This window comes from Antedon bifida, chromosome 3 (assembly GCF_963402885.1).
Source record: "Antedon bifida chromosome 3, ecAntBifi1.1, whole genome shotgun sequence".
Lineage (NCBI taxonomy): Eukaryota > Metazoa > Echinodermata > Crinoidea > Comatulida > Antedonidae > Antedon > Antedon bifida.
The window spans coordinates 14,104,531-14,129,162 of NC_136228.1; the positions used below are offsets into that span (position 1 = coordinate 14,104,531).

The window sequence follows — 24,632 nt, forward strand, 5'->3', positions numbered from 1 at the left end:
CAAGCTTCACAATTACTTTACTACTGTCAGTATTATCCTGTTTATAATATTTTAATGTTTCATTTGTATTCATGTCTTCTTTTGTGATGTAATCATGTCAGTATTTTAAACATGATATTGACCTTGTAATTTTTGTATAGTATTTTTTGCTCTTTTTATGGTGTTTCATATTACAAAGTTATAAAAGCTATACTACTAATGTACTTATAAATATATACAATTTTGGAATGTTTTCTTTCATGACACGACACCTTTCCCCTTCATTTTGTTATTTTTGTTCTTGCAATCAACTGTGCTGAATCATTCCACATCTATCTTCAGCATTCTTACAAGTTCTTTCTTTGCATTTAAAATTTGTAATATGACAAGATGTATTTGCACATACAGTTAATTGATTATGTCACATCTTTTGTTCTTGTTTTAGACTGTTGTTGTCTGTGTGCCTGCCGTTGTGTTTTCTGACTGCTGAGCACGAGTCATTTTTTTATGCACATACCAGATTAATGGAACACCACTACCAAGCACAAAAGTAACACCTATGCCAATTCTTGCTTGTACTTCAGGAAAGCAAATCAGCAAGATTACAGTGATTGCAAGTAGACAAAACAAGAATACTATACACCGGTGTTCTGAAATCAAAGTAGAACAAAAATACTTTTGCTTGAGCTTATAAGATTATCAAGATTTATAACTAATAAGATAAGATAAGATAAATCTTTATTGTCATGAACACAACAAGGCGAACATGAAATTTTCCTTGATGCTTAAAAACACATACAATATTAATACCACAAAACTCTACCGGACCATCCTACTGGGATATATATAATATTAGCTAAAATACAATTTATAACTAGAGGGTACTCCGAGAGTACAAACCTCCGCCTACTGTAAAATTCCCCTACATAAAATATCCCTGGAAAATATATATATTAAAAAAAAAATTTTTTTTATTAGTTCTAAGTGTAAATAGGCTAACTGCACACTACAAAGTTGTGGATGAGAGTTTGGTGTAATGGTTATGTATCCAGCCTCTCAGAGTTAAGATCGCTGGTTCAATTCCCGCTGAGGTTTTTTTTTCCTTTATTATTTTTTAATTTTTTTTTTTTTGTGGACTTTGATCTTTGACCTTGACCCTTCAAAATTTAACCACAATTATATGATGAGTCATTGATCATTGTGGCTAAGCTTGGTGAGAATCAGATAAAAACTGTGGTCTCTAGGCAGTAAAATAGTTTTTTGTTACAATAGTTGTGACCTTGACCTATGACTTTTTCCCCTCAAAATTGGGCATAGAAGAACAAGAAATAGAAAAATAATAAAAAAAGAAATACCTTTTAAAAACTTCCAAAAAGACCTCATTTGGTTCAGACTAGAAATGAAAAACAGAAACACATTTTTAACACTTAAAAACTTAATAAAGTATTAATATATTAAAATAGTTTCTTGTTGTTTAACATTACCTAATTGATACAATTACTTATAAACAAGTGATCATTCATTAACAAAATGTTAAAATTCAAATCATACTTTGTGACTTCTTGCTAACAGGATGAGTATTATATTTGATGATGTTCCATACAAAAATTATGAGAGCATGTTACAAGAAAAACCTCAATGTATTCTTGTTTGTCTTATCTATAAATATTTTACATAATAATTGTAAATACTAATTTTGCTATACATGTCTGTATGTCATAACTTTGTATCAATGGTCAAATATAACTATTTGAAACATTTTCAGAATAAAACTGTAAAAAAAAAAATAGCATGGTAAAAATTATTCTCTTGCTGTCAATTGACTGGTCATACTAATCTACGGCTAGTAGAGTTTTATGGCACAAATTTTATGGTGTAAAATGATATCAAGTACACGTTATTAACATTCTCTAATGGTAAATTTAACTTATACTATTTATATATTTAAATATATTTTCTTTCCAGACACAAGTTATTATCAACTAAAATATTGTTATACTTTTCATTTCGTATTTTGACAGTTATTTACATTAAAAATGTATAAACTGTACAATTCCATATCACAATAACATTAAATATAATGTTACTGTGTACTTGATAACATTTTATATAAAACCCTACCGGGCGATAGAGGGCATAGATTAGTATGACCCCAATTGACACCATCAACAGCAACGAAAACAATAACAATTGGTGTTGCTGACTTAATGTGAGAGTTGTTAAATAAAGTTGGATAACCCATAAACTACTTACATTGGATTGTCTAGTTGACCTGAAAAGACAATAAATAAATGAATTAAATTAAAATTTTTTAAAGTAAATAAATGTGTTGTTTTCAATCACTGACAATGCATGTTTGGTCCATTTTCAAATTGTTTTTAATCTAAATATCCACTGGAGTAACTTCATCACTAAAACACACTTTGATGGACATATATGAGAACTCTAAAAAAACCTGTGGCATGAAAAAATACTATCCATCAAGCTGCCTCCTCAAGGAAGAAGAAATAGGAGGACAAATAGAACTTATGTCGCCAAAAACTGCAGTACTTGTACAAAACAAACACTCTGCACCCATTTTAGTCGTGCCTTCCTTTACCATATTAGATATGCGAGCATGCATAACACATGGATATCCATATAACAAAAAAAAAACTAAAGACAAGAGAAAGAGAGAGAGAACAGCTTTTTGTCTGATCTATGCACAGTGTGCAACTGATACTCATTATTTTATTAGATCAAATGTAGCCTTTATTTGTTACATAAATTTTGATGTTACACAAATAAATATATTCTTGTCATTTGATTGGACGATTGTGGGTGGTTCAGATGGTGTTTCAATAACAAGACTATTAAACTATAGTCAGCTTTTTGTGTACGAAAAATAAAAAATAATCTCAGAGCCTACTGTGAATAGCGCCACATATTGTTTGGCTTGGCAATAACATTACATTTAAATGGCACTCAATCGGAATTAACATTTTTGTACTAATTTAGACCCAAAAAATAACTCAGATTAGATCAGATCATTTGTATGATTTTGATTAATTATACAAGAAGTGAGGAAAAAAACACAGAATCAGCCTACAGTTGATCAGTTTCAACTGCCTGGCAATTTTTTGTATAGCTTTTTTACTTTTTACACTAGGAATATGTTTCGGTTGTTGACATAAGAAGTATGTGTGATATAAAACAAATAATGAATGTTTTTATTTCTTGATGGTGGATCGCAGAGTTAAATATAAAGCAACTTCTGTCAACTCATGAAATATTCTCCACCATCCAACTCATAAACATTCACTATTTGTATACTTTTTAACATTGTAAATATACAAGTACAGTTTAGTGTTTATGGTATTGTACAAACTTTCGTTTTATTGACTTGTGACTAAACAGAAAATATTTCCACATTAAAAAAAAAATTGTGTCTTTCAAATGCTTGGATATGAATGAACCAGGGCAAGCATCTTAACCATTAGACCACACATGCTTCATGGTTGAACAAGTGCAAATAATCAGCATCTCACAATAAATTTGTCCTCAAAGAAATGATACCAGATAAACCTGATAGTATGGATAGAATTTAATAATACACATTGGCAGTGTTGAAAGCTATGTTAGTTTCTTTATTAAATAAATATTATTAAGCATGAGTGAATTCATTTACTATCATTGCCAAAGGTCTTAAACAAGTCTTTAGAAGTTGTTTAATATATTATGGTGTACATATATGATTTCACAGTTTCAAATTAATATAATGTGTATTTACTTAATTATATTCTCTATGCTACATCATGTCTTTATTAAACACTGTATTTAAATTTTGTAATTTATACTAAATGTCTGTATGGCCAAATATGGATCTTACCTTGTTGATTGGCTGGGTTGACTGATGAAAGTAATGGATCGGCTGGAGAATTACTTTGCACATCTGTGAAAAGTAAAGTTTTCAATATATGATCTGTATTCTATATTTTCTTTATTATCTCTTTATTATAAGTTTAGTGCAATTAACTACTGACACAACTACCAGGAAAATAACTACCACCAACGGAATGTATAATACATAACCACTGCATACTGGAAATAATAAAACAAAATCAACTGTACACACAAACTAAAATTTAGTTTTTTGTGGGGAAAGAGTCATATAAGTAAAGAAGACATTATTAAGAGAAAGTTTAAAGTACAAATTGATCTCAATTTAACTTTGTGTCACCAAAATGTACAGAATTGATTTTAATTATAATCCTTTAATTTCCAAATTATACAAATTAGAAGTAGAAGTAGTAGAGAGATCAGAATGTAAATCCTCACAACTTAAAAGTGGTACAATGTTCATACTGTAGTCAATGACTTTATTATCTCTGCCTGTCAAAACCCTTCATTTTGACATCATAATCAGCCTCAAATATTAACAGACGCATCCAACACTATCCATGTCCATGGGAATCATGAAAGTTTATAATCTCAATATATCAAGAATTTCAAAAACTCTGAGATAGAGAAGAATAAGATTTGTGTGGAACTGTCTGGTTTAATTATCTGGTTTTGGCCTCTCCTCCTTTTGAACGTTTAAAAATGAAAAAAGGTAATAAAAGAAAAGTTTCACTAACTCTGCTTTTTACCTAAATCATACCGCAGAGCGTTTTTATAGTTATTCAGCTTAGAACGAAGGCCTGCTTTGACTCCATAAAGTCAACAATGACAATAACTCAATTTAAGTTTTCCAAACCTGATCAATGTATTTCAGTTTTTGATTTTACTTTATTTTCAGGTATAGTAATGCTGTTATTGAATTTCTTAAAAAATTTATGACATAATTTATTTTAAAATTTTATTTAAATATCTAAATTTCAATAATACCAGTTTTGTATGTTTTTACCTTGTAGAATGGTATCTCCTGAATCTGCAACAGCACCAGAAGCTGTATCTGTACCAGAAGGCACACCTGTGTAAGATTAAGTGTTGTATTATTATTATTTGTATAATGTAAAGAGGGACTACAGCGACAGGCCCATTGGGCCTTTTGTAGTCTCTCGACTATATATATTATATTCCATTGTTATGACATACAATTTTTGGCCAATAAATGTTTCTTGAATTGAATTGAATGGAATTGATTAAATGTGCTGGTTAAAGCATAAGAATGATTTCCAGTCAGTTTCATCATCATGTATCATTTATCAGTATCACTCTCTTATATTTAAATTTAGACGGTGGCTAAACAGGCTTTAGCCCCCACCCCCACCCCTACTAAAATTTAACAGCCATGTTAACTATTTTTCTGCAACCCGACAGATCATCATTTAGGCCCGGGCCTAGTTTAGTGATGTTGCAAAAAATATTAGAATTTAATAATACACATGGCAGTGTTGAAAGCTATGTTAGTTTCTTTATTAAAATAAATATTATTAAGCATGAGAGAATTCATTTACTATCATTGTCAAAGGTCTTAAACAAGTCTTTAGAAGTTGTTTAATATATTATGGTGTACATATATGATTTCACAGTTTCAAATTAATATAATGTGTATTTACTTAATTATATTCTCTATGCTACATCATGTCTTTATTAAACACTGTATTTAAATTTTGTAATTTATACTAAATGTCTGTATGGCCAAATATGGATCTTACCTTGTTGATTGGCTGGGTTGACTGATGAAAGTAATGGATCGGCTGGAGAATTACTTTGCACATCTGTGAAAAGTAAAGTTTTCAATATATGATCTGTATTCTATATTTTCTTTATTATCTCTTTATTATAAGTTTAGTGCAATTAACTACTGACACAACTACCAGGAAAATAACTACCACCAACGGAATGTATAATACATAACCACTGCATACTGGAAATAATAAAACAAAATCAACTGTACACACAAACTAAAATTTAGTTTTTTGTGGGGAAAGAGTCATATAAGTAAAGAAGACATTATTAAGAGAAAGTTTAAAGTACAAATTGATCTCAATTTAACTTTGTGTCACCAAAATGTACAGAATTGATTTTAATTATAATCCTTTAATTTCCAAATTATACAAATTAGAAGTAGAAGTAGTAGAGAGATCAGAATGTAAATCCTCACAACTTAAAAGTGGTACAATGTTCATACTGTAGTCAATGACTTTATTATCTCTGCCTGTCAAAACCCTTCATTTTGACATCATAATCAGCCTCAAATATTAACAGACGCATCCAACACTATCCATGTCCATGGGAATCATGAAAGTTTATAATCTCAATATATCAAGAATTTCAAAAACTCTGAGATAGAGAAGAATAAGATTTGTGTGGAACTGTCTGGTTTAATTATCTGGTTTTGGCCTCTCCTCCTTTTGAACGTTTAAAAATGAAAAAAGGTAATAAAAGAAAAGTTTCACTAACTCTGCTTTTTACCTAAATCATACCGCAGAGCGTTTTTATAGTTATTCAGCTTAGAACGAAGGCCTGCTTTGACTCCATAAAGTCAACAATGACAATAACTCAATTTAAGTTTTCCAAACCTGATCAATGTATTTCAGTTTTTGATTTTACTTTATTTTCAGGTATAGTAATGCTGTTATTGAATTTCTTAAAAAATTTATGACATAATTTATTTTAAAATTTTATTTAAATATCTAAATTTCAATAATACCAGTTTTGTATGTTTTTACCTTGTAGAATGGTATCTCCTGAATCTGCAACAGCACCAGAAGCTGTATCTGTACCAGAAGGCACACCTGTGTAAGATTAAGTGTTGTATTATTATTATTTGTATAATGTAAAGAAGGACTACAGCGACAGGCCCATTGGGCCTTTTGTAGTCTCTCGACTATATATATTATATTCCATTGTTATGACATACAATTTTTGGCCAATAAATGTTTCTTGAATTGAATTGAATGGAATTGATTAAATGTGCTGGTTAAAGCATAAGAATGATTTCCAGTCAGTTTCATCATCATGTATCATTTATCAGTATCACTCTCTTATATTTAAATTTAGACGGTGGCTAAACAGGCTTTAGCCCCCACCCCCACCCCTACTAAAATTTAACAGCCATGTTAACTATTTTTCTGCAACCCGACAGATCATCATTTAGGCCCGGGCCTAGTTTAGTGATGTTGCAAAAAATATTAGAATTTAATAATACACATGGCAGTGTTGAAAGCTATGTTAGTTTCTTTATTAAAATAAATATTATTAAGCATGAGAGAATTCATTTACTATCATTGTCAAAGGTCTTAAACAAGTCTTTAGAAGTTGTTTAATATATTATGGTGTACATATATGATTTCACAGTTTCAAATTAATATAATGTGTATTTACTTAATTATATTCTCTATGCTACATCATGTCTTTATTAAACACTGTATTTAAATTTTGTAATTTATACTAAATGTCTGTATGGCCAAATATGGATCTTACCTTGTTGATTGGCTGGGTTGACTGATGAAAGTAATGGATCGGCTGGAGAATTACTTTGCACATCTGTGAAAAGTAAAGTTTTCAATATATGATCTGTATTCTATATTTTCTTTATTATCTCTTTATTATAAGTTTAGTGCAATTAACTACTGACACAACTACCAGGAAAATAACTACCACCAACGGAATGTATAATACATAACCACTGCATACTGGAAATAATAAAACAAAATCAACTGTACACACAAACTAAAATTTAGTTTTTTGTGGGGAAAGAGTCATATAAGTAAAGAAGACATTATTAAGAGAAAGTTTAAAGTACAAATTGATCTCAATTTAACTTTGTGTCACCAAAATGTACAGAATTGATTTTAATTATAATCCTTTAATTTCCAAATTATACAAATTAGAAGTAGAAGTAGTAGAGAGATCAGAATGTAAATCCTCACAACTTAAAAGTGGTACAATGTTCATACTGTAGTCAATGACTTTATTATCTCTGCCTGTCAAAACCCTTCATTTTGACATCATAATCAGCCTCAAATATTAACAGACGCATCCAACACTATCCATGTCCATGGGAATCATGAAAGTTTATAATCTCAATATATCAAGAATTTCAAAAACTCTGAGATAGAGAAGAATAAGATTTGTGTGGAACTGTCTGGTTTAATTATCTGGTTTTGGCCTCTCCTCCTTTTGAACGTTTAAAAATGAAAAAAAGTAATAAAAGAAAAGTTTCACTAACTCTGCTTTTTACCTAAATCATACCGCAGAGCGTTTTTATAGTTATTCAGCTTAGAACGAAGGCCTGCTTTGACTCCATAAAGTCAACAATGACAATAACTCAATTTAAGTTTTCCAAACCTGATCAATCTATTTCAGTTTTTGATTTTACTTTATTTTCAGGTATAGTAATGCTGTTATTGAAATTCTTAAAAAATTTATGACATAATTTATTTTAAAATTTTATTTAAATATCTAAATTTCAATAATACCAGTTTTGTATGTTTTTACCTTGTAGAATGGTATCTCCTGAATCTGCAACAGCACCAGAAGCTGTATCTGTACCAGAAGGCACACCTGTGTAAGATTAAGTGTTGTATTATTATTATTTGTATAATGTAAAGAGGGACTACAGCGACAGGCCCATTGGGCCTTTTGTAGTCTCTCGACTATATATATTATATTCCATTGTTATGATATACAATTTTTGGCCAATAAATGTTTCTTGAATTGAATTGAATGGAATTGATTAAATGTGTTGGTTAAAGCATAAGAATGATTTCCAGTCAGTTTCATCATCATGTATCATTTATCAGTATCACTCTCTTATATTTAAATTTAGACGGTGGCTAAACAGGCTTTAGCCCCCACCCCCACTAAAATTTAACAGCCATGTTAACTATTTTTCTGCAACCCGACAGATCATCATTTAGGCCCGGGCCTAGTTTAGTGATGTTGCAAAAAATATTAGAATTTAATAATACACATGGCAGTGTTGAAAGCTATGTTAGTTTCTTTATTAAAATAAATATTATTAAGCATGAGAGAATTCATTTACTATCATTGTCAAAGGTCTTAAACAAGTCTTTAGAAGTTGTTTAATATATTATGGTGTACATATATGATTTCACAGTTTCAAATTAATATAATGTGTATTTACTTAATTATATTCTCTATGCTACATCATGTCTTTATTAAACACTGTATTTAAATTTTGTAATTTATACTAAATGTCTGTATGGCCAAATATGGATCTTACCTTGTTGATTGGCTGGGTTGACTGATGAAAGTAATGGATCGGCTGGAGAATTACTTTGCACATCTGTGAAAAGTAAAGTTTTCAATATATGATCTGTATTCTATATTTTCTTTATTATCTCTTTATTATAAGTTTAGTGCAATTAACTACTGACACAACTACCAGGAAAATAACTACCACCAACGGAATGTATAATACATAACCACTGCATACTGGAAATAATAAAACAAAATCAACTGTACACACAAACTAAAATTTAGTTTTTTGTGGGGAAAGAGTCATATAAGTAAAGAAGACATTATTAAGAGAAAGTTTAAAGTACAAATTGATCTCAATTTAATTTTGTGTCACCAAAATGTACAGAATTGATTTTAATTATAATCCTTTAATTTCCAAATTATACAAATTAGAAGTAGAAGTAGTAGAGAGATCAGAATGTAAATCCTCACAACTTAAAAGTGGTACAATGTTCATACTGTAGTCAATGACTTTATTATCTCTGCCTGTCAAAACCCTTCATTTTGACATCATAATCAGCCTCAAATATTAACAGACGCATCCAACACTATCCATGTCCATGGGAATCATGAAAGTTTATAATCTCAATATATCAAGAATTTCAAAAACTCTGAGATAGAGAAGAATAAGATTTGTGTGGAACTGTCTGGTTTAATTATCTGGTTTTGGCCTCTCCTCCTTTTGAACGTTTAAAAATGAAAAAAAGTAATAAAAGAAAAGTTTCACTAACTCTGCTTTTTACCTAAATCATACCGCAGAGCGTTTTTATAGTTATTCAGCTTAGAACGAAGGCCTGCTTTGACTCCATAAAGTCAACAATGACAATAACTCAATTTAAGTTTTCCAAACCTGATCAATCTATTTCAGTTTTTGATTTTACTTTATTTTCAGGTATAGTAATGCTGTTATTGAAATTCTTAAAAAATTTATGACATAATTTATTTTAAAATTTTATTTAAATATCTAAATTTCAATAATACCAGTTTTGTATGTTTTTACCTTGTAGAATGGTATCTCCTGAATCTGCAACAGCACCAGAAGCTGTATCTGTACCAGAAGGCACACCTGTGTAAGATTAAGTGTTGTATTATTATTATTTGTATAATGTAAAGAGGGACTACAGCGACAGGCCCATTGGGCCTTTTGTAGTCTCTCGACTATATATATTATATTCCATTGTTATGATATACAATTTTTGGCCAATAAATGTTTCTTGAATTGAATTGAATGGAATTGATTAAATGTGTTGGTTAAAGCATAAGAATGATTTCCAGTCAGTTTCATCATCATGTATCATTTATCAGTATCACTCTCTTATATTTAAATTTAGACGGTGGCTAAACAGGCTTTAGCCCCCACCCCCACTAAAATTTAACAGCCATGTTAACTATTTTTCTGCAACCCGACAGATCATCATTTAGGCCCGGGCCTAGTTTAGTGATGTTGCAAAAAATATTAGAATTTAATAATACACATGGCAGTGTTGAAAGCTATGTTAGTTTCTTTATTAAAATAAATATTATTAAGCATGAGAGAATTCATTTACTATCATTGTCAAAGGTCTTAAACAAGTCTTTAGAAGTTGTTTAATATATTATGGTGTACATATATGATTTCACAGTTTCAAATTAATATAATGTGTATTTACTTAATTATATTCTCTATGCTACATCATGTCTTTATTAAACACTGTATTTAAATTTTGTAATTTATACTAAATGTCTGTATGGCCAAATATGGATCTTACCTTGTTGATTGGCTGGGTTGACTGATGAAAGTAATGGATCGGCTGGAGAATTACTTTGCACATCTGTGAAAAGTAAAGTTTTCAATATATGATCTGTATTCTATATTTTCTTTATTATCTCTTTATTATAAGTTTAGTGCAATTAACTACTGACACAACTACCAGGAAAATAACTACCACCAACGGAATGTATAATACATAACCACTGCATACTGGAAATAATAAAACAAAATCAACTGTACACACAAACTAAAATTTAGTTTTTTGTGGGGAAAGAGTCATATAAGTAAAGAAGACATTATTAAGAGAAAGTTTAAAGTACAAATTGATCTCAATTTAATTTTGTGTCACCAAAATGTACAGAATTGATTTTAATTATAATCCTTTAATTTCCAAATTATACAAATTAGAAGTAGAAGTAGTAGAGAGATCAGAATGTAAATCCTCACAACTTAAAAGTGGTACAATGTTCATACTGTAGTCAATGACTTTATTATCTCTGCCTGTCAAAACCCTTCATTTTGACATCATAATCAGCCTCAAATATTAACAGACGCATCCAACACTATCCATGTCCATGGGAATCATGAAAGTTTATAATCTCAATATATCAAGAATTTCAAAAACTCTGAGATAGAGAAGAATAAGATTTGTGTGGAACTGTCTGGTTTAATTATCTGGTTTTGGCCTCTCCTCCTTTTGAACGTTTAAAAATGAAAAAAAGTAATAAAAGAAAAGTTTCACTAACTCTGCTTTTTACCTAAATCATACCGCAGAGCGTTTTTATAGTTATTCAGCTTAGAACGAAGGCCTGCTTTGACTCCATAAAGTCAACAATGACAATAACTCAATTTAAGTTTTCCAAACCTGATCAATCTATTTCAGTTTTTGATTTTACTTTATTTTCAGGTATAGTAATGCTGTTATTGAAATTCTTAAAAAATTTATGACATAATTTATTTTAAAATTTTATTTAAATATCTAAATTTCAATAATACCAGTTTTGTATGTTTTTACCTTGTAGAATGGTATCTCCTGAATCTGCAACAGCACCAGAAGCTGTATCTGTACCAGAAGGCACACCTGTGTAAGATTAAGTGTTGTATTATTATTATTTGTATAATGTAAAGAGGGACTACAGCGACAGGCCCATTGGGCCTTTTGTAGTCTCTCGACTATATATATTATATTCCATTGTTATGATATACAATTTTTGGCCAATAAATGTTTCTTGAATTGAATTGAATGGAATTGATTAAATGTGTTGGTTAAAGCATAAGAATGATTTCCAGTCAGTTTCATCATCATGTATCATTTATCAGTATCACTCTCTTATATTTAAATTTAGACGGTGGCTAAACAGGCTTTAGCCCCCACCCCCACTAAAATTTAACAGCCATGTTAACTATTTTTCTGCAACCCGACAGATCATCATTTAGGCCCGGGCCTAGTTTAGTGATGTTGCAAAAAATATTAGAATTTAATAATACACATGGCAGTGTTGAAAGCTATGTTAGTTTCTTTATTAAAATAAATATTATTAAGCATGAGAGAATTCATTTACTATCATTGTCAAAGGTCTTAAACAAGTCTTTAGAAGTTGTTTAATATATTATGGTGTACATATATGATTTCACAGTTTCAAATTAATATAATGTGTATTTACTTAATTATATTCTCTATGCTACATCATGTCTTTATTAAACACTGTATTTAAATTTTGTAATTTATACTAAATGTCTGTATGGCCAAATATGGATCTTACCTTGTTGATTGGCTGGGTTGACTGATGAAAGTAATGGATCGGCTGGAGAATTACTTTGCACATCTGTGAAAAGTAAAGTTTTCAATATATGATCTGTATTCTATATTTTCTTTATTATCTCTTTATTATAAGTTTAGTGCAATTAACTACTGACACAACTACCAGGAAAATAACTACCACCAACGGAATGTATAATACATTAAAATAATAAAACAAAATCAACTGTACACACAAACTAAAATTTAGTTTTTTGTGGGGAAAGAGTCATATAAGTAAAGAAGACATTATTAAGAGAAAGTTTAAAGTACAAATTGATCTCAATTTAACTTTGTGTCACCAAAATGTACAGAATTGATTTTAATTATAATCCTTTAATTTCCAAATTATACAAATTAGAAGTAGAAGTAGTAGAGAGATCAGAATGTAAATCCTCACAACTTAAAAGTGGTACAATGTTCATACTGTAGTCAATGACTTTATTATCTCTGCCTGTCAAAACCCTTCATTTTGACATCATAATCAGCCTCAAATATTAACAGACGCATCCAACACTATCCATGTCCATGGGAATCATGAAAGTTTATAATCTCAATATATCAAGAATTTCAAAAACTCTGAGATAGAGAAGAATAAGATTTGTGTGGAACTGTCTGGTTTAATTATCTGGTTTTGGCCTCTCCTCCTTTTGAACGTTTAAAAATGAAAAAAGGTAATAAAAGAAAAGTTTCACTAACTCTGCTTTTTACCTAAATCATACCGCAGAGCGTTTTTATAGTTATTCAGCTTAGAACGAAGGCCTGCTTTGACTCCATAAAGTCAACAATGACAATAACTCAATTTAAGTTTTCCAAACCTGATCAATCTATTTCAGTTTTTGATTTTACTTTATTTTTAGGTATAGTAATGCTGTTATTGAAATTCTTAAAAAATTTATGACATAATTTATTTTAAAATTTTATTTAAATATCTAAATTTCAATAATACCAGTTTTGTATGTTTTTACCTTGTAGAATGGTATCTCCTGAATCTGCAACAGCACCAGAAGCTGTATCTGTACCAGAAGGCACACCTGTGTAAGATTAAGTGTTGTATTATTATTATTTGTATAATGTAAAGAGGGACTACAGCGACAGGCCCATTGGGCCTTTTGTAGTCTCTCGACTATATATATTATATTCCATTGTTATGATATACAATTTTTGGCCAATAAATGTTTCTTGAATTGAATTGAATGGAATTGATTAAATGTGTTGGTTAAAGCATAAGAATGATTTCCAGTCAGTTTCATCATCATGTATCATTTATCAGTATCACTCTCTTATATTTAAATTTAGACGGTGGCTAAACAGGCTTTAGCCCCCACCCCCACTAAAATAAAACAGCCATGTTAACTATTTTTCTGCAACCCGACAGATCATCATTTAGGCCCGGGCCTAGTTTAGTGATGTTGCAAAAAATATTATTTTAATAAACGGTCATGTGAATAATGAACATTGTGTGATCAACATGGAGTAGCGCTCTCAACGCTTGAATACAACGAAACTTTTCAATTACATATTCAGCACACACCCATGTGGCTTCCGTTTGGATCGCGAGGTGAGAGATATAAATATACTGAACGATGAAAAAGCAGCCAATGATTATAAGCAGCTTCTTTCAACCACAGCCATAAGTATATGCAGTTTTTTATTATTTATAGCTGCATTCACTGAAGCTGTTGTTTTTGTGTGTGAGATTCTAATGGTCATCAATAAAAAAAACAATCCCTAAATCAGTTAGATAGCCCCAGCCAATAATATAATTATTATTGAATTATTGTTGAAATCATAATCATTGTTTTAAGATTATAAATAAATGAAACACTATAATCATTTTATATTTACTGTATATATAATTAGTATATTAATTTAAAAACTACTTGCACTCATTATATTATCTTAATTATCAATATCATGTTTTTGTGTTAAAATAATTTTAGAGAAAGTAATGATTTCATCACTAATTGTTTGGCTTCTTCACCACTTCCTATAGGCAAAATGATATGTCTATTTAAAAAAGATTTGCTCTTTTATAAGCATGTACTATTTAAACATGCTAGGTATATACCATGTGTTTCCATAAAAGAAGTAAAGTTTTAAGGTTGAGAAACTCTTTTCATATCATAATCTTTATCTAGTAACTTACCTTCTTTTGGTTGAGATTGGTGACTGGATGATGTGCCTTCATTTTGGTCCTCATCACTACTGCCTAAAAATAATCAAAATAAGATGTATATTTTCAAATTAGGAAAATATTTATAGTACACAATGTCTTTTTACAACAGCCTTTTGTCTGTGCTGTTGAATTATGTCGACAGCGAGTTCTGTTGTTGCCTTTAGGACATTGATAAATCATCTTTTGCTAAAATAAAATGCACTAATTCATTGGCATTAACAAAGGTAAATACTTGATTACTAGTTTATTATGTTACGATAAGTAAAACATAGGTATAAATACATTTTTAAATGTCTATTTAGCTTAAATATACTAATTTCAATTAATCACCTTGACCTGTTTTTCTTCTTTTTCTTTTCGTTGGCCCAATTTCATCTGCAAATAAAATAAAAAATATTACAGTTGAACCTTCTGTAAGTGGACACTTACTTAAAGTATTTTGTAGAAGTGTCTGCTTATTCATAGTATAGAGGGAGGAGGGACTTACAAGAGGTATCTACTGCATATGATGTTTAACTATAATCAGTTGAGTACAAAGATAAAATTTCTATGCGAGTAATCTACAACAAGCGAAATAAAATGTTCAAATAAATTGTGGAAAATTAACTACCTTGTCTCGCTTGTTTAAAAAAAAAATAATGTTCTACATGCATAACATTATGATCAGCTTTAGAAACAACAGTAAAACTAAAGACCATTCCTATTATTTTGTTATCTTATGTTAATAATTAGTATTATTCTTTTTATTTTATAATAATATAATCCCAGAAATTCATCATTTAAACATCAATTTCTTTGTCAGTATCATATCACCATCACTATAATATATGATTATATTGTTTAAAGGTTTGCATAGAGTGCAAATAAACACTAGTAAAGTCAGGGTAGGGGTATATATCATGTGTTTCCATAAAGGAAGTAAAGTTGTAAGGTTTAAAGAGTGCAAATAAACACTAGTAAAGTCAGGTTAGGGGTATATACCATGTGTTTCCATAAAGGAAGTAAAGTTGTAAGGTTTGAAGAGTGCAAATAAACACTAGTAAAGTCAGGTTAGGGGTATATACCATGTGTTTCCATAAAGGAAGTAAAGTTGTAAGGTTTAAAGAGTGCAAATAAACACTAGTAAAGTCAGGTTAGGGGTATATACCATGTGTTTCTATAAAGGAAGTAAAGTTGTAAGGTTTGAAGAGTGCAAATAAACACTAGTAAAGTCAGGTTAGGGGTATATACCATGTGTTTCTATAAAGGAAGTAAAGTTGTAAGATTTGCAGAGTGCAAATAAACACTAGTAAAGTCAGGTTAGGGGTATATACCATGTGTTTCCATAAAAGAAGTAAAGTTGTAAGGTTTGCATAGAGTGCAAATAAACACTAGTAAAGTCAGGTTAGGGGTATATACCATGTGTTTCTATAAAGGAAGTAAAGTTGTAAGGTTTGAAGAGTGCAAATAAACACTAGTAAAGTCAGGTTAGGGGTATATACCATGTGTTTCCATAAAAGAAGTAAAGTTGTAAGGTTTAAAGAGTGCAAATAAACACTAGTAAAGTCAGGTTAGGGGTATATACCATGTGTTTCCATAAAGGAAGTAAAGTTGTAAGGTTTGCATAGAATGCAAATAAACACTAGTAAAGTCAGGTTAGGGGTATATACCATGTGTTTCCATAAAGGAAGTAAAGTTGTAAGGTTTGAAGAGTGCAAATAAACACTAGTAAAGTCAGGTTAGGGGTATATACCATGTGTTTCCATAAAAGAAGTAAAGTTGTAAGGTTTGCATAGAGTGCAAATAAACACTAGTAAAGTCAGGTTAGGGGTATATACCATGTGTTTCTATAAAGGAAGTAAAGTTGTAAGGTTTGAAGAGTGCAAATAAACACTAGTAAAGTCAGGTTAGGGGTATATACCATGTGTTTCTATAAAGGAAGTAAAGTTGTAAGGTTTGCATAGAATGCAAATAAACACTAGTAAATTCAGGTTAGGGGTATATACCATGTGTTTCCATAAAGAAAGTAAAGTTGTAAGGTTTGAAGAGTGCAAATAAACACTAGTAAAGTCAGGTTAGGGGTATATACCATGTGTTTCCATAAAGAAAGTAAAGTTGTAAGGTTTAAAGAGTGCAAATAAACACTAGTAAAGTCAGGTTAGGGGTATATACCATGTGTTTCCATAAAGAAAGTAAAGTTGTAAGGTTTAAAGAGTGCAAATAAACACTAGTAAAGTCAGGTTAGGGGTATATACTATGTGTTTCCATAAAGGAAGTAAAGTTGTAAGGTTTGCATAGAATGCAAATAAACACTAGTAAAGTCAGGTTAGGGGTATATACCATGTGTTTCTATAAAGGAAGTAAAGTTGTAAGATTTGCAGAGTGCAAATAAACACTAGTAAAGTCAGGTTAGGGGTATATACCATGTGTTTCCATAAAAGAAGTAAAGTTGTAAGGTTTGAAGAGTGCAAATAAACACTAGTAAAGTCAGGTTAGGGGTATATACCATGTGTTTCCATAAAAGAAGTAAAGTTGTAAGGTTTGCATAGAATGCAAATAAACACTAGTAAAGTCAGGTTAGGGGTATATACCATGTGTTTCCATAAAGGAAGTAAAGTTGTAAGGTTTGCATAGAATGCAAATAAACACTAGTAAAGTCAGGTTAGGGGTATATACTATGTGTTTCCATAAAGGAAGTAAAGTTGTAAGGTTTGCATAGAATGCAAATAAACACTAGTAAAGTCAGGTTAGGGGTATATACCATGTGTTTCTATAAAGGAAGTAAAGTTGTAAGGTTTGAAGAGTGCAAATAAACACTAGTAAAGTCAGGTTAGGGGTATATACCATGTGTTTCCATAAAGGAAGTAAAGTTGTAAGGTTTGAAGAGTGCAAATAAACACTAGTAAAGTCAGGTTAGGGGTATATACCATGTGTTTCCATAAAGAAAGTAAAGTTGTAAGGTTTAAAGAGTGCAAATAAACACTAGTAAAGTCAGGTTAGGGGTATATACCATGTGTTTCCATAAAGGAAGTAAAGTTGTAAGGTTTGAAGAGTGCAAATAAACACTAGTAAAGTCAGGGTAGGGGTATATACCATGTGTTTCCATAAAAGAAGTAAAGTTGTAAGGTTTGCATAGAGTGCAAATAAACACTAGTAAAGTCAGGTTAGGGGTATATACCATGTGTTTCTATAAAGGAAGTAAAGTTGTAAGGTTTGAAGAGTGCAAATAAACACTAGTAAAGTCAGGTTAGGGGTATATACCATGTGTTTCTATAAAGGAAGTAAAGTTGTAAGGTTTGCATAGAATGCAAATAAACACTAGTAAATTCAGGTTAGGGGTATATACCATGTGTTTCCATAAAGAAAGTAAAGTTGTAAGGTTTGAAGAGTGCAAATAAACACTAGTAAAGTCAGGTTAGGGGTATATACCATGTGTTTCCATAAAGAAAGTAAAGTTGTAAGGTTTAAAGAGTGCAAATAAACACTAGTAAAGTCAGGTTAGGGGTATATACCATGTGTTTCCATAAAGAAAGTAAAGTTGTAAGGTTTAAAGAGTGCAAATAAACACTAGTAAAGTCAGGTTAGGGGTATATACTATGTGTTTCCATAAAGGAAGTAAAGTTGTAAGGTTTGCATAGAATGCAAATAAACACTAGTAAAGTCAGGTTAGGGGTATATACCATGTGTTTCTATAAAGGAAGTAAAGTTGTAAGATTTGCAGAGTGCAAATAAACACTAGTAAAGTCAGGTTAGGGGTATATACCATGTGTTTCCATAAAAGAAGTAAAGTTGTAAGGTTTGAAGAGTGCAAATAAACACTAGTAAAGTCAGGTTAGGGGTATATACCATGTGTTTCCATAAAAGAAGTAAAGTTGTAAGGTTTAAAGAGTGCAAATAAACACTAGTAAAGTCAGGTTAGGGGTATATACCATGTGTTTCCATAAAGGAAGTAAAGTTGTAAGGTTTGCATAGAATGCAAATAAACACTAGTAAAGTCAGGTTAGGGGTATATACCATGTGTTTCCATAAAGGAAGTAAAGTTGTAAGGTTTGCATAGAATGCAAATAAACACTAGTAAAGTCAGGTTAGGGGTATATACTATGTGTTTCCATAAAGGAAGTAAAGTTGTAAGGTTTGCATAGAATGCAAATAAACACTAGTAAAGTCAGGTTAGGGGTATATACCATGTGTTTCTATAAAGGAAGTAAAGTTGTAAGGTTTGAAGAATGCAAATAAACACTAGTAAAGTCAGGTTAGGGGTATATACCATGTGTTTCCATAAAGAAAGTATAGTTGTAAGGTTTGCATAGAATGCAAATAAACACTAGTAAAGTCAGATTAGGCGTATATACCATGTGTTTCTATAAAGGAAGTAAAGTTGTAAGGTTTGAAGAGTGCAAATAAACACTAGTAAAGTCAGGTTAGGGGTATATACCATGTGTTTCTATAAAGGAAGTAAAGTTGTAAGGTTTGCATAGAATGCAAATAAACACTAGTAAAGTCAGGTTAGGGGTATATACCATGTGTTTCCATAAAGAAAGTAAAGTTGTAAGGTTTAAAGAGTGCAAATAAACACTAGTAAAGTCAGGTTAGGGGTATATACCATGTGTTTCCATAAAGAAAGTAAAGTTGTAAGGTTTAAAGAGTGCAAATAAACACTAGTAAAGTCAGGTTAGGGGTATATACCATGTGTTTCCATAAAGAAAGTAAAGTTGTAAGGTTTAAAGAGTGCAAATAAACACTAGTAAAGTCAGGTTAGGGGTATATACCATGTGTTTCCATAAAGAAAGTAAAGTTGTAAGGTTTGAAGAGTGCAAATAAACACTAGTAAAGTCAGGTTAGGGGTATATACCATGTGTTTCTATAAAGGAAGTAAAGTTGTAAGGTTTGCATAGAATGCATATAAACACTAGTAAAGTCAGGTTAGGGGTATATACCATGTGTTTCCATAAAGAAAGTAAAGTTGTAAGGTTTAAAGAGTGCAAATAAACACTAGTAAAGTCAGGTTAGGGGTATATACCATGTGTTTCCATAAAGAAAGTAAAGTTGTAAGGTTTGAAGAGTGCAAATAAACACTAGTAAAGTCAGGTTAGGGGTATATACCATGTGTTTCTATAAAGGAAGTAAAGTTGTAAGGTTTGCATAGAATGCAAATAAACACTAGTAAAGTCAGGTTAGGGGTATATACCATGTGTTTCCATAAAGGAAGTAAAGTTGTAAGGTTTGAAGAGTGCAAATAAACACTAGTAAAGTCAGGTTAGGGGTATATACCATGTGTTTCTATAAAGGAAGTAAAGTTGTAAGGTTTAAAGAGTGCAAATAAACACTAGTAAAGTCAGGTTAGGGGTATATACCATGTGTTTCCATAAAGAAAGTAAAGTTGTAAGGTTTGCATAGAATGCAAATAAACACTAGTAAAGTCAGGTTAGGGGTATATACCATGTGTTTCCATAAAGGAAGTAAAGTTGTAAGGTTTGAAGAGTGCAAATAAACACTAGTAAAGTCAGGTTAGGGGTATATACCATGTGTTTCCATAAAGAAAGTAAAGTTGTAAGGTTGAGAAACTCTTCTCGTATCATAATTTTTATCTAATAGTAACTTACCTTCTCTTGGTTGAGATTCGTGACTGGATGATGTGCCTTTATTTTGGTCCTCATCACTACTGCCTAAAAATTATTAAAATGTACAATTACGAATTAGGCAAATGTTTATAGTACATAATGCAATGCCTTTGTACAGTCTGTGGTGGAAAATTGACAGTGGGGGTTCCACTGCATACATTGTTTAACTATAGTCTCACATGGATGAAATACAAAGATATAGGTTGCAATACACAGCTAATATTAGACCTATCTAATCCTTCACTTGTCATTGGTCAAATTACTTATGTTGCGTCTATGTTCTTGCATTATAGTGATAATCCAAACCTTACCCACATATTAAAGTCTTTTCATACAAAAAAAAATTGTAATACTGTACTTAAAACTATTAATACACAAACAAGTTTGTGACAGATAAAATTATATTACTTATTAAAATATAAGAATATGTTTTATAAATATCTGCCCTATTAACATTGAACCTCCAACATTAACATTTATTTTAACTTTAACTTGAGATTATTAAATAAATTATAAATTGCTAGTACTACTGGTAAGCGGAAAGAATATATCACAGCTAATAGCAGCATGTTGTAACAATGTATAGAGTATCAATAATGATTCTGATAGTACTACTACTGGTAAGAGGAATGAAGATATCACAGCTAATAGCAGCATGTTGTAACAATGTATAGATCATCAATAATGATTCTGATAGTACTACTACTGGTATAAGAGGAATGAAGATAACACAGCTAATAGCAGCATGTTGTAACAATGTATAGATTATCAATAATGATTCTGATATTACTACTACTGGTAAGAGGAATGAAGATATCACAGCTAATAGCAGCATGTTGTAACAATGTATAGATTATCAATAATGATTCTGATAGTACTACTACTGGTAAGAGGAATGAAGATATCACAGCTAATAGCAGCATGTTGTAACAATGTATAGATTATCAATAATGATTCTGATAGTACTACTACTGGTAGAGGAATGAAGATATCACAGCTAATAGCAGCATGTTGTAACAATGTATAGATTATCAATAATGATTCTGATAGTACTATTACTGGTAAGAGGAATGAAGATATCACAGCTAATAGCAGCATGTTGTAACAATGTATAGATTCTCAATAATGATTCTGATAGTACTATTACTGGTAAGAGGAATGAAGATATCACAGCTAATAGCAGCATGTTGTAACAATGTATAGATTATCAATAATGATTCTGATAGTACTACTACTGGTAAGAGGAATGAAGATATCACAGCTAATAGCAGCATGTTGTAACAATGTATAGATTATCAATAATGATTCTGATAGTACTACTACTGGTAAGAGGAATGAAGATATCACAGCTAATAGCAGCATGTTGTAACAATGTATAGATTATCAATAATGATTCTGATAGTACTACTACTGGTAAGAGGAATGAAGATATCACAGCTAATAGCAGCATGTTGTAACAATGTATAGATTATCAATAATGATTCTGATAGTACTACTACTGGTATAAGAGGAATGAAGATATCACAGCTAATAGCAGCATGTTGTAACAATGTATAGATTATCAATAATGATTATGATAGTACTACTACTGGTAAGAGGAATGAAGATATCACAGCTAATAGCAGCAAGTTGTAACAATGTATAGATTATCAATAATGATTATGATAGTACTACTACTGGTAAGAGGAATGAAGATATCACAGCTAATAGCAGCATATGTATAGATTATCAATAATGATTCTGATAGTACTACTATTGGTAAGAGGAATGAAGATATCACAGCAATGATTATGTTGTACTACTACTGGAAGAGTATTATCAAATATGTCTATTTTCAAATAAGGTACAGTATCCTTTTTCTCTATTCTATAATTATTTAAACATGTCACTTTTTTGCAGAAATAGGTCACAAATTGTTTATAGAACAGAAATAGCCCTTTGTTTTTCAGTTTCCTGTGCTCTAGGGATGAGTGAGAGTCCTTCATGAAGAAAGTAGTGTATTAATGAAAATGTACTTAATAAAAATAAATAAATTTAATGACTCTTACCTCCAAACAGCCGCTTGTAACATGTGACATCCATCGTAACAGACTTGCCAGTTTCTGTGCACGTAAACTTCCTGCATTGGAAATCTTTAAGAATTTGAAAATGCTTTTTGTCTAATTGATCACTACACCGACAAGGAATGCATCTCTTGAATGGAATCCCTCTTCTACCACCATCTTTAGATTGCTCGAATGACTTCTCAACTGTTGACAAAACCTAAAGATATAAATTGAATGTTGATTTGAATTTAATTGAATTTAACACATATCATATTAACAAATATGAAAGCATCAATGGTGCAGTAGCTTACAAAGTTAGACATTTTATGTAATGTGAGGCAGGCAATGTTTTTAGATTTATGGTGTAAATCTGAAAACTTGATTGGGAATAAATCTATAAATAGGCAGTATACATATTAAAATTACTTACAATTCAATTACAAAAATAAAAGAGAACATGGATGTAATTTGTTTACGCTGTTTACGGTTCTACTCCGTGTCCAAAGTTGGATCACCGCCTTTTTAAATGACCTAGCTTCCTGGGCCTAACATTCGTCACTGATTTACGATGGATAAATTTAATAAAAAATAGGTGTGTTATAAAACAAATAATGAATGTTTTGTATTCGTTGAATGGAGAGAATATGTTATTCATTGACTGCTCTATTTTCGGCTCTGCTTTGTTAAAAATAGTGCAGTCAATCTTTCAACTCATCAAATATTCTTACCATCCATCTCATAAACATTCATTATTATACTATACAATGCAATGTTGGAAAGTAATATGTAATTGGTTTTTAAAATCAGTATACATTGTATATATGCAGACATTTTCAGACATCAAGCAAACCTGACAAAAAATTGAGGAGAAAACTTTCTACGTGTATTTTCATAAACTACCTCCAAATAGATAGATAACGTAACTGGTATAGATACATACCAATTTACATGCTTCAGCTGAAGGTTCCTCATTACTCGTTTCATCAAAAGAATCTGTTCTTTTAATAGCCATCTAGAAAGTAAAAAATAGATGTAATGTTTTGTTATCAGAATTTAGTTTTGGTTTTATATGCATTTAAAGTAGATTCTGACATGACAGATCAGGGAAAGACTAAGCAACAATATTTAACTTTCATAATTTAGTGATATTTATTGAACATTAGAGATTATATATTACCTTTAACAAGAACTTTCGCTCATCATTCTTAGTAATAAATTTGTCAATAGACAAAGTCACATGATGATTTTCGTCCAGGTAAAGTTCTGCATAATTACATGCGAGTATTGGGTTAACTCCTTCCTTTTGAAATTTGTTAAGGAATTCAATAATTAAATACGGAAACAATACGTCTGGCAGATATCCCTCAAAGTCGTAATAGATAGGTCTGCTGATAGATTGTGAATCATCAGGTACTTGTCTCACTTGACTTGTCTTGATAGCAAGTCGCAGTGGTACAAAAAAGGATCGTTTTCCAACTGATTTCTGAAATTGTTAATTCGTAACAATGCCATTTAGATTACTTATTATTACAAACTAAAGATACTCTATCATTTAGACATTTTCACTAGAAAGTTTATTCAAACTTTGTCTGAACATTTAAATCCAAACTATTAGAATAATACTTTTTATTCTAAATCTTACATGCATCAAATGAAAGATTAAAGAAACATAACCTACTATAGATGTACTTGCCACATCTTGGCTGTTGGTTGTCTTTCTCTCACATATGAAACCGAATTGAATCATCAGTGCTACAAGGAACTCAAAATTCTTTCCGTCATCAACTTTACTATCTTTCCATAATTTTCGCAACAAGTCTTCTTCCAGTATGCCTTTGTCAAGCTTATCAAAAGATCCTCTAAATATAGCGGGCTAAAAAAAACACCAACTATCAACCATGTATCGTATTTTGTGTTTATAACAGTTGTGAGGATGACGGAAATGGATACAGTAAGCATTTAGAATATGAATGAACCATGTGTTGGTATAATACAGTATTGTGGTTTAACCCTTTCACTGTGCGTAACATTGAGACAGGTGATTTTTAATAAATTGCAAAAACATACTAAATGAGATAATTTTGTAAAT

General features: G+C 30.7%; 2 protein-coding genes across 2 annotated transcripts in view; both read right to left on the bottom strand.

Annotated features, from left to right (window-relative positions):
- Window positions 1–101: 101 nt before the first annotated feature.
- Window positions 102–2,581, bottom strand: LOC144837081 (uncharacterized). The gene is made up of 4 exons (XM_078692070.1): window positions 2,545–2,581; window positions 2,233–2,251; window positions 1,335–1,372; window positions 102–629 (listed from the first exon to the last, which is right to left on the bottom strand). The coding sequence occupies exons 1-4, from the start codon at window positions 2,579–2,581 to the stop codon at window positions 421–423; spliced, it is 303 nt and encodes a 100-aa protein (XP_078548196.1). The 3' UTR covers window positions 102–420.
- Window positions 2,229–24,632, bottom strand: part of LOC144837083 (uncharacterized) — a 132,484-nt gene continuing 110,080 nt past the window's right edge. The window contains exons 15-29 of the mRNA XM_078692072.1: window positions 15,229–15,273; window positions 14,869–14,931; window positions 13,688–13,753; window positions 12,685–12,747; window positions 11,937–12,002; window positions 10,920–10,982; window positions 10,172–10,237; window positions 9,155–9,217; window positions 8,407–8,472; window positions 7,390–7,452; window positions 6,636–6,701; window positions 5,619–5,681; window positions 4,865–4,930; window positions 3,848–3,910; window positions 2,229–2,251 (exon numbers count right to left, since the gene is read on the bottom strand). Of these exons, the coding sequence (XP_078548198.1) occupies window positions 2,229–2,251; window positions 3,848–3,910; window positions 4,865–4,930; window positions 5,619–5,681; window positions 6,636–6,701; window positions 7,390–7,452; window positions 8,407–8,472; window positions 9,155–9,217; window positions 10,172–10,237; window positions 10,920–10,982; window positions 11,937–12,002; window positions 12,685–12,747; window positions 13,688–13,753; window positions 14,869–14,931; window positions 15,229–15,273 (905 nt within the window). The remainder of the gene's footprint in view (window positions 2,252–3,847; window positions 3,911–4,864; window positions 4,931–5,618; window positions 5,682–6,635; window positions 6,702–7,389; window positions 7,453–8,406; window positions 8,473–9,154; window positions 9,218–10,171; window positions 10,238–10,919; window positions 10,983–11,936; window positions 12,003–12,684; window positions 12,748–13,687; window positions 13,754–14,868; window positions 14,932–15,228; window positions 15,274–24,632) is intronic.

Excerpts from the sequence above, each read along its gene's own strand:
- LOC144837081 (XM_078692070.1), bottom strand. The coding sequence starts at position 2,581 with ATGGTAAAGGAAGGCACGACTAAAATGGGTGCAGAGT. Across the intron at positions 630-1,334 it reads TTTTTGGAAGTTTTTAAAAG|AACACCGGTGTATAGTATTC; the intron begins GTATTTCTTTTT and ends CTTTGATTTCAG.